Source organism: Cinclus cinclus, unplaced genomic scaffold (genome assembly GCF_963662255.1).
Source record: "Cinclus cinclus unplaced genomic scaffold, bCinCin1.1 SCAFFOLD_344, whole genome shotgun sequence".
Taxonomy (NCBI): Eukaryota; Metazoa; Chordata; class Aves; order Passeriformes; family Cinclidae; genus Cinclus; species Cinclus cinclus.
Window position 1 is genome coordinate 294 of NW_026912116.1, and position 10,665 is coordinate 10,958.

The following is a 10,665-nucleotide window of genomic DNA, read 5'->3' on the forward strand; positions in this document are numbered from 1 at the left end:
AAAAAAGTAAAAAATGGGAAAAATCTGGACTAAAACTGGGGAAAATGGGGAAAGAAATGGGGGAAAAATGGGAGTGGAAAAATGGGAAAAAATGGGGAAAAATGGGAAAAATGGGAGTGGAAAAAATGGGGAAAAAAATGGGAAAAAATGGGGAAAAAATGGGGAAAAATGGGGAAAAAATGGGGAAAATAGGAGTGGAAAAATGGGGAAAAAAAAGTAAAAAATGGAAAAATCTGGAACAAAACTGGGGAAAATGGGGGAAAAAATGGGAAAAATTGGAGCTAAAAAATGGGGAAAAAAATGGGAAAAATCGGGAAAAAAAGAAAAAAAAAGAGCAACAATGGGGGGGTGGGGGGGGGAAAAGGGATTTTTCCCGAATTTTCTCAGGATTTTTTTTCTTTTCTTTTCCCCCCTCGAACCCCGCGGGCGGGAAATTTTTTTTTTTTTTTTTGGGGTGGGGGTGGGGAGGGGTTTAGGAATTTTTTTTTCTTGGAATTGTGGAGGGATTTTTCCCGGGAATTTTGGTACCTGTGACGTGGAGCTGCTCCCCCGGCAGGGCCTGGATTCGAATCTGGAGGCGCCCCCTGCGCTCGGTGTGATCCACCCCACACAGGCTGGGAACGCTCTGCACGCAGCGTTTGTGCACGTTCATCTCGCAGCCTGCAAAAAATTCGGGAATCTTGGAATTTTTGGGGAATTTTTTGGGAATTTTTACGGGGCGTAAAACGCGCCGAAACGCAAAAAAATCCCGATTTTTGGGGGATTTTTTCCTGATTTTGGTGATTTTTCGTTAAGATTCTCCGTCCGATGCAGTGTTTGACTTTGAGATCGGATTTTTGGGGATTTGGGAATCTTGGAATTTTTTGGGAATTTTTTGGGAATTTTTACGGGGCGTAAAACGCGCCGAAACGCAAAAAAAATCCCGATTTTTGGGGGATTTTTTCCTGATTTTTGGCCATTTTTCGTTAAAATTCTCCGTCTGATGCAGCGGTTCTCGTTGGGATCAGGAATTTGGGAATCTTGGAATTTTTGGGGAATTTTTTGGGAATTTTTACGGGGCGTAAAACGCGCCGAAACGCAAAAAAACCCGATTTTTGGGGATTTTTTCCTGATTTTTGGTGATTTTTCGTTAAGATTCTCCGTCCGATGCAGTGTTTGACTTTGAGATCGGATTTTTGGGATTTGGGAATCTTGGAATTTTTTGGGAATTTTTTGGGAATTTTTACGGGGCGTAAAACGCGCCGAAACGCAAAAAAATCCCGATTTTTGGGGGATTTTTTCCTGATTTTTGGTGATTTTTCGTTAAGATTCTCCGTCCGATGCAGTGTTTGACTTTGAGATCGGATTTTTGGGGATTTGGGAATCTTGGAATTTTTTGGGAATTTTTTGGGAATTTTTTACGGGGCGTAAAACGCGCCGAAACGCAAAAAAATCCCGATTTTTGGGGGATTTTTTCCTGATTTTTGGTGATTTTTCGTTAAGATTCTCTGTCCGATGCAGTGTTTGACTTTGAGATCGGATTTTTGGAGATTTGGGAATCTTGGAATTTTTTGGGAATTTTTTGGGAATTTTTAGGAATTTTTACGGGGCGTAAAACGCGCCGAAACGCAAAAAATCCCGATTTTTGGGGGATTTTTTTCCTGATTTTTTGGCCATTTTTTGTTAAATTCTCCGTCCGATGCAGTGTTTGACTTTGAGATCGGATTTTTGGAGATTTGGGAATCTTGGAATTTTTTGGGAATTTTTTGGGAATTTTTTGGGAATTTTTACGGGGCGTAAAACGCGCCGAAACGCAAAAAATCCCGATTTTTGGGGGATTTTTTCCTGATTTTTGGCCATTTTTCGTTAAAATTCTCCGTCTGATGCAGCGGTTCTCGTTGGGATCAGGAATTTGGGAATCTTGGAATTTTTGGGGAATTTTTTGGGAATTTTTACGGGGCGTAAAACGCGCCGAAACGCAAAAAATCCCGATTTTTGGGGGATTTTTTTCCTGATTTTTGGTGATTTTTACCCAAAAATCTCCCTCTGGGTGCAGCATTTGTCGTTGAGATGGGAATTCTGGGAATTCTGGGAATTCGGAATTTTTTGGGAATTTTTTGAGAATTTTTGTGGATTTTTCAGGAATTTTGAAGTGATCGGGAAAAGCGTCCAATCCCAAAAATCCCAAAAATCCCAAAAATCCCAAAAGTCCCAAATTTTCCCCCAAAATCCCCCCCCTGCACGCAGCGTTTGTGCACGTTCATCTCGCAGCCTGCAAAATTTGGGAATCTTGGAATTTTTGGGGAATTTTTTGGGAATTTTTACGGGGGCGTGGAGCCAAGGAACACCAAAATAATCCCCAAAATTCCCCCCAAAAAATCCCCCCAAAATCCTAAAAAAATCCCCCAAAAATCCCCAATTCCTTCCATAAAAATCCCTAAAAATTCCCCAAAAAAATCCCAAAAAATCCCAAAAAAATCCTTAAAAAAACCCCCAAAAATCCCAAAAAAATCCTTAAAAATCCCCAAAAAATCCCCAAAAAATCCCCCCAAAATCCCAAGAATTCCTAAAAAATCCCTAAAAAAATCCCCAAAAAATCCTTAAAAATGCCCCCAAAATCCCCAATTTCTCCCCAATTTCTCCCCAAAAAATCCCCCAAAAATCCCCAAAAAATCCTTAAAAATCCCGAAAAAAATCCCAAAGAAATCTGCAAAATACCCCCAAAAAATCCCCAAAAAATCCCCAAAAAATCCCTAAAAATCCCCAAAAAATCCTTAAAAATCCCCAAAAAATCCCAAAAAAAATCCCCCAGAATTTTTTAAAAATCCGTAAAAAATCCTTAAAAATCCCCAATTTCTCCCAAAAAAATCCCAAAAAATCCCAAAAAAAATCCCCCAAAAAATCCCCAAAAAACCCCCCAAAAAAATCCCAAAAAATCCCCAAAAATCCCTAAAAATCCCTAAAAAATCCCCAAAAAATCCCCAAAAAATTCCCTAAGAAATCCCAAAAAATTCCCCAAAAATCCCCAAAAAATCCCCAAAAATCCCAAAAAATCCCCAAAAAATCCCAAAAAATCCCCAAAAAAATCCCTAAAAATGCCCAAAAAAATCCCCAAAAAATCCCTAAGAAATCCCAAAAAATTCCCCAAAAATCCCCAAAAAATCCCCAAAAAATCCCCCAAAATCCCTTCAAAAATCCCCCAAAAAAACCCCCAAAAAAACCCCCAAAAAACCCCAAAAAACCCCCCAAAAAATCCCAAAAATCCCCGAAAAACCCCCAAAACCCCCTAATTTCTCCCCCAAACCCCCCCCAATTTCTCCCCAAAACCCCCCCAATTTCTCCCAAACCTCCCGAAATTCCCCAAATCCCCCAAATTGCCCAAAATTTGCCCCGAATTTGGGTCTCACAGGAGCATTTCATGCCCTGGTGCACGAGGCCGTAGAGCAGCGAGCCGCAGTGGTCGCAGAACGTGGGGCTGCTGTAGCTGTGAACCTTGAACTTGTGCTTGTTCCGTGGGTCCTGCGCGATTGGGGCAAATTCCCGAGGATCGCGGAAACAATTTTGGGAATTTTCGGCGGAAAATTTGAGGGATTTTGGGCGAAAATCCGGCGATTTTTGGTGAAAATTCGGGGATTTGGGGTGGATTTTCGGCCATTTTAAGTGGATTTTTGTGGTTTTTAAAAGGGAATTTGGGAGGTTGGAGAGAGGAAATTTTGGGAATTTTGGGAAAAATTTGGGAATTTTCGGGCGAAAATCGGCGATTTTTGGTGAAAATTCGGCGATTTTTGGTGAAAATTCGGGGATTTTGGGTGGATTTTCGGCCATTTTAAGTGGATATTTATGGTTTTTAAAAGGCAATTTGGGAACTGGGAGGAGAAATTTTGGGAATTTTGGAAAAATTTGGGAATTTTCGGGCGAAAATCCGGCGATTTTTGGTGAAAATTCGGCGATTTTTGGTGAAAATTCGGGGATTTTGGGTGGATTTTTGGATGTTTTAGGTGAATTATTTTAGGTTTTTCAGGGTGGAAATGGGAAAATTTGGGAGCTGGGAGGAGAAATTTTTGGGAAAATTTTGGGAAAAATTTGGGGATGTTTGGGCAAAATTTGAGGGATTTTGGGCGAAAATCCGGCGATTTTTGGTGAAAATTTGGGGATTTTGGAGTGAAAATTCGGGGATTTTGGGTGGATTTTTGGACATTTTAAGTGGATTTTTGTGGTTTTTAAAGGGAATTTGGGAGGTTGGAGAGGAAATTTTGGGAATTTTGGGAAAATTTTGGGAATTTTGGGAAAATTTTGGGAATTTTTGGGAAAAATTTGGGGGAATTTGGGAAAAATTTGGGGGATTTTGGGAAAAAAATGAGGATTTTTGGGGCGGGAAATTTTGAATTTTAGGGATTTTTGAGGGTTTTTTTTGGGTGGATTTTGGGGTTTTTTGTTTTTTTGGGTTTTTTGGGGTTTTTTGGGGGGGGGATTTTTTGGGTGTGATTTTGGGTTTTTTTGGGGTTTTTTTGGGTTGAATTTTGGGGTTTTTTTGGGGTTTTTTTTGGGTTGAATTTTGGGGTTTTTTGTTTTTTTTTTGGGGGGGTGAATTTTGGGGTTTTTTTGTGGTTTTTTTGGGTTTTTTTTGCTGGGGTTTTTGGGGGTTTTTTGGGGGATTTTTTGGGGTTTTTTGGGTTTTTTTTGGGGGGGTGAATTTTGGTTTTTTTGTGGTTTTTTGGGGTTTTTTTGCTGGGTTTTTTGGGTTTTTGGGTGTTTTTTTGGGGGGTGAATTTTGGGGTTTTTTTGCTGGGTTTTTTGGGGTTTTTGGGTGTTTTTTTGGGGGGTGAATTTTGGGGTTTTTTGCTGGGTTTTTTGGGGTTTTTGTGGTTTTTTGGGTGTTTTTTGGGTGTTTTTTGGAGGGTTTTTTTTGGGGATTTTTTTGTGTTTTTTTTTTCTGGGTTGGATTTTGGGATATTTTGGGTTTGTTTTTTTTTTTTTTTTTAGTTTTTGGGGGTTGGATTTTGGGACTCACATCAGTCTGGGGTCCCTTCCCAGCTCCGGGACATTCGAAGGTGACGAATTCGTGGCAGCGTTTGTGAACCACGAAACTGCAAACTGCCAAAAAAAAACCAAAAAAAAAAAAAACCCAAAAAAAAAACCCCCCAAAAAACGGGTCAGCAATTCCCAAAAATTCCCCCCAAAAAATTCCCGAAATTCCCAAAATTCCCAAATCCCAAAATCCCCACAAAATTCCTAAAAAAAACCCCCAAAATTCCTAAAAACAACGCCTAAATTCCTTTAAAAAAACCCCAAAATTCCCCCCAAAAATTCCCGGAATTCCCAAAATTCCCAAATCCCAAAATCCCCACAAAATTCCTAAAAAAAAAAACCCCCCAAAATTCCTAAAAACAACGCCAAAATTCCTTTAAAAAAACCCCAAAATTCCCCAAAAAATTCCCGAAATTCCTGAAATTCCCAAGTCCCAAAATCCCCACGAAATCCCCACAAAATTCCTTAAAAAACCCCCCAAAATTCCCCCAAAAAATTCCCGAAATTCCCAAAATTCCCAAATCCCAAAATCCCCACAAAATCCCCACAAAATTCCTAAAAAAGCCTCCCAAAATTCCCAAAAAAACCCCCCAAAATTCCACTGAAAATCCCCCAAAATTCCCCAAAAAATTCCTGAAACTCCCGAAATTCCCAAGTCCCAAAATCGCCACAAAATTCCCAAACCTCCCCCCAAAATTCCCCCAAAAAACCCCAAAATTCCGCTCAAAATCCCCCAAAATTCCCCAAAAAATTCCCGAAATTCCTGAAATTCCCAAGTCCCAAAATCCCCACGAAATCCCCCCAAAATTCCCAAAACCCCCCCAAAATTCCTAAAAACAACCCCAAAATTCCTTAAAAAAAACCCCCAAAATTCCTAAAAAAAATTCCCAAAAATTCCCAAAATCCCCAAGTCCCAAAATCCCCACGAAATCCCCCCAAAATTCCCAAAAAAATTCCCCCAAAAAATTCCCAAAAAAATTCCCTAAAATTCTCCCCAAAATTCTCCCAAATCACTCCCAAAATTCCCTTCCATGACCCCCCAAAATTTCCCAAAATTTCCCCAAAATCCCCCAAATATTCCAAAAATTCCCCAAAATCCCCAAAATTCCCTCCCAGGACCCCCCAAAATTCCCCAAAATCCCCCCAAAAATTCCCAAAATTCTAAAAAATCACCAAAATTCCCTCCCAGGACCCCCCAAAATTCGCCAAAATTCCCAAAATTCCCTCCCAGGACCCCCCCAAAATTCCCCCAAAATTCCCAAAATTCCCCAAATCTTCCAAAAATCCCCAAAATTCCCTCCCAGGACCCCCCAAAATTCCCCCAAAATTCCCAAAATTCCCCAAATCCCCCAAAAAATCCCCAAAATTCCCTCCCAGAACCCCCCAAAATTCCCCCAAAATTCCCCAAAAATCCCAAAATCCCCAAAATTCCCTCCCAGGACCCCCCAAAATTCCCCAAAATCCCCCCAAAAATTCCCAAAATTCCAAAAAATCCCCAAAATTCCCTCCCAGAACCCCCCAAAATTCCCCAAAAATCCCAAAATTCCCCAAAATTCCCCAAAATTCCCCAAAAAATTCCCAAAAATCCCCAAAAAAATCCCCCAAATTCCCTCTCCTTGCGGTTGCCATGGTAACGCCGTCCCAGCTGTCAATCATCGCACGGGCCACGCCCACCCCGAATCCGGGAGCAAAAATCCCCAAATTTGGGGGAATTTGGGGGAATTTGGGGAGAATTTGGGGAGAATTTGGGGAGAATTTGGGAATTTTGGGAAAATGGGGGATTTTGGGGGAGGATTTGGGGGAGTTTGGGGAATTTTGGGGATTTTTGGGGGGAATTTTGGGGATTTTTGGGGGGAATTTTGGGGATTTTTGGGGGGAATTTTTTGGGATTTTTGGTGGGAATTTTTGGGGATTTTTGGGGGGAATTTTGTGGGAATTTTTGGGCAATTTTAGGAATTTTTATTGGATTTTTAGGGGGAATTTTGGATATTTTTTGTGAGAATTTTTGGGATTTTTGGAGGAAATTTTGGGATTTTTGGGCAGGATTTTTTTTGGGGATTTTTGGGCAGGAATTTTGGGATTTTTGGGCGGGAAATTTTGGGGATTTTTTTGTGGGAATTTTGGGAATTTTTGGGGGGAATTTTGGGGTTTTTTGGAGGAAATTTTGGATATATTTTGTGGGAATTTTGGGTGGGAATTTTAGGGATTTTTGGGCAGGAATTTGGGGATTTTTGGGCGGGAATTTTTGGGATTTTGGGGGAAATTTTCGGGATTTTTAGGTGGAATTTTGGGAATTTTGGGGGGAATTTTGGGGATTTTTGGGGTCTCACCCATGCACTGCAGGCCCTGCTTGCCGATGCCCCTGGGGAGAGAAATGGGGAGGGGTCACCTGGGGACACACCTGGGGTTACCTGAGCACACCTGGGGACACTGGGACACACCTGGGGATACCTGAGCACACCTGGGGACATCTGGGGACACACCTGGGGACACCTGAGCACACCTGGGGACACTGGGACACACCTGGGGATACCTGAGCACACCTGGGGACATCTGGGGACACACCTGGGGATACCTGGGGATACCTGAGCACACCTGGGGACGCCTGGGACACACCTGGGGATACCTGAGCACACCTGGAGACACCTGGGACACACCTGGGGTTACATGGGGATACCTGGGACACACCTGAGCACACCTGGGGACATTGGGGACACCTGGGACAGAGATGGGGTCAGCTGGGGACACACCTGGGCACACCTGAGACATTGAAGACTCCTGGGTACACCTGGGACACACCTGAGCACACTTGGGAACATTGGGGCCACCTGAGACACACCTGGGGAGGAACCAGGGGACACCTGGGACACACCTGAGCAAACCTGGGAACATCTGCAGACACCTGGGGATACCTGAGATACACCTGGGGACACACCTGGTATACACCTGTGGACATGGGTGACACACAGGTGTGAAACAGGTGACAGCAATGACACACAGGTGAAAGCAATGACACACAGGTGACACCCGGGTGTGACAGGTGACACAGGTGACACACAGAGGTGACACAGGTGACACACAGGTGTGACAGGTGACACACAGGTGACACAGGTGACACACAGGTGACACAGGTGACACAGGTGACACCCAGAGGTGACACAGGTGACACACAGGTGTGACAGGTGACACACAGGTGACACAGGTGACACACAGAGGTGACACAGGTGACACACAGGTGTGACAGGTGACACACAGGTGACACACAGGTGACACACAGGTGACACAGGTGACACACAGGTGACACACAGGTGACACAGGTGACACCCAGGTGTGACAGGTGACACACAGGTGACACACAGGTGACACAGGTGACACCCAGGTGTGCCCAGGTGTGTCACTGACCAGATGAAGTCGGTGCAGTGGCTGCAGAAGGTGGGCTGTTTGAAGAACCTGGCCGTGAACCGGTGACACAGGTGACACACAGGTGTGACAGGTGACACACAGGTGACACACAGGTGACACACAGGTGTGACAGGTGACACAGGTGACACACAGGTGACACAGGTGACACACAGGTGACACCCAGGTGTGCCCAGGTGTGTCACTGACCAGATGAAGTCGGTGCAGTGGCTGCAGAAGGTGGGCTGTTTGAAGAACCTGGCCGTGAACCGGTGACACAGGTGACACACAGGTGTGACAGGTGACACAGGTGACACACAGGTGACACACAGGTGACACAGGTGACACCCAGGTGTGCCCAGGTGTGTCACTGACCAGATGAAGTCGGTGCAGTGGCTGCAGAAGGTGGGCTGTTTGAAGAACCTGGCCGTGAACCGGTGACTCTTGACCTCGTGAACCACCTTGTGCCGCAGCGCCCCCCGGCGGCAGAACAGGGGACGGGCGGACACCGCCCCCGCGGCCACCGAGCGCTCCGGGTCCAGCGCCATGGACACACGGACGGACGGACGGACGGACACGGGGACACCTGCGGGACAGAGAGAGAGAGAGGTGAGGGACACACCTGGACGGACACACGGACGGACGGACGGACGGACACGGGGACACCTGCGGGACAGAGAGAGAGAGAGAGAGGTGAGGGACACACCTGGACGGACACACGGACGGACGGACGGACGGACACGGGGACACCTGCGGGACAGAGAGAGAGAGAGGTGAGGGACACACCTGGACGGACACACGGACGGACGGACGGACGGACACGGGGACACCTGCGGGACAGAGAGAGAGAGAGGTGAGGGACACACCTGGACGGACACACGGACGGACGGACGGACGGACACGGGGACACCTGCGGGACAGAGAGAGAGAGAGGTGAGGGACACACCTGGACGGACACACGGACGGACGGACGGACGGACACGGGGACACCTGCGGGACAGAGAGAGAGAGAGGTGAGGGACACACCTGGATGGACACACGGACGGACGGACGGACGGACACGGGGACACCTGCGGGACACAGAGAGAGAGAGAGAGAGAGGTGAGGGACACACCTGGACGGACACACGGACAGACGGACACAGGGACACCTGCGGGACAGAGAGAGAGAGAGGTGAGGGACACACCTGGATGGACACACGGACGGACGGACACGGGGACGCAGGGATGGACACAGGGATGGACACGGGGACGGACACACGGACACAGGGACGGACACACGGACACGGGGATGGACACGGGGATGGACACAGGGACGGACACAGGGATGGACACAGGGATGGACACACGGACACGGGGATGGACACAGGGATGGACACACGGACACAGGGATGGACACACGGACACGGGGACGGACACAGGGATGGACACAGGGACGGACACACGGACACAGGGATGGACACACGGACACAGGGACGGACACACGGACACAGGGATGGACACAGGGACACGGGGATGGACACGGGGATGGACACACGGACACAGGGATGGACACAGGGACGGACACACGGACACAGGGACGGACACAGGGATGGACACACGGACACGGGGACGGACACGGGGATGGACACAGGGATGGACACACGGACACGGGGACGGACACACGGACACACCCACGGGGATTGGCCTTGACCCCCTCCCTCCCCCCCCCTCCCCTCAGCACTGACCTGAACCCTCCGGCCGCTGCTCGGACACACGGACAGACACACGGACAGACCCACGGACAGACCCACGGACAGACCTCAGGACAGACCCCAGGACAGACCTCAGGACAGACCCCCAGGACAGACCCCAGGACAGACCCACGGACACTCGGACAGACCTCAGGACAGACCCCGGACAGACCCCAGGACAGACCCCAGGACAGACCCACGGACACTCGGACAGACCTCAGGACAGACCCCGGACAGACCCCAGGACAGACCCCAGGACAGACCCACGGACACTCGGACAGACCTCAGGACAGACCTCAGGACAGACCCCAGGACAGACCCACGGACACTCGGACAGACCCCAGGACAGACCCCAGGACAGACCCCCAGGACAGACCCCAGGACAGACCCACGGACACTCGGACAGACCTCAGGACAGACCCCAGGACAGACCCACGGACACTCGGACAGACCCCAGGACAGACCTCAGGACAGACCCCAGGACAGACCCCAGGACAGACCCCCAGGACAGACCCCAGGACAGACCC

At 47.4% G+C, this 10,665-nt stretch overlaps 1 protein-coding gene across 1 annotated transcript; it reads right to left on the reverse strand.

Moving 5' to 3' along the window:
- Positions 1-359: 359 nt before the first annotated feature.
- Positions 360-10,206, reverse strand: LOC134057445 (protein kinase C gamma type-like; the record flags this gene model as incomplete). The annotated part of the gene is made up of 8 exons (XM_062514431.1): positions 360-660; positions 3,387-3,498; positions 4,991-5,073; positions 7,338-7,369; positions 8,782-8,992; positions 9,307-9,316; positions 9,433-9,476; positions 10,133-10,206. Coding segments are annotated over 8 exons (754 nt in total), but the record flags the coding sequence as incomplete, so codon positions are not given.
- Between the last annotated feature and the right edge of the window lie 459 nt (positions 10,207-10,665).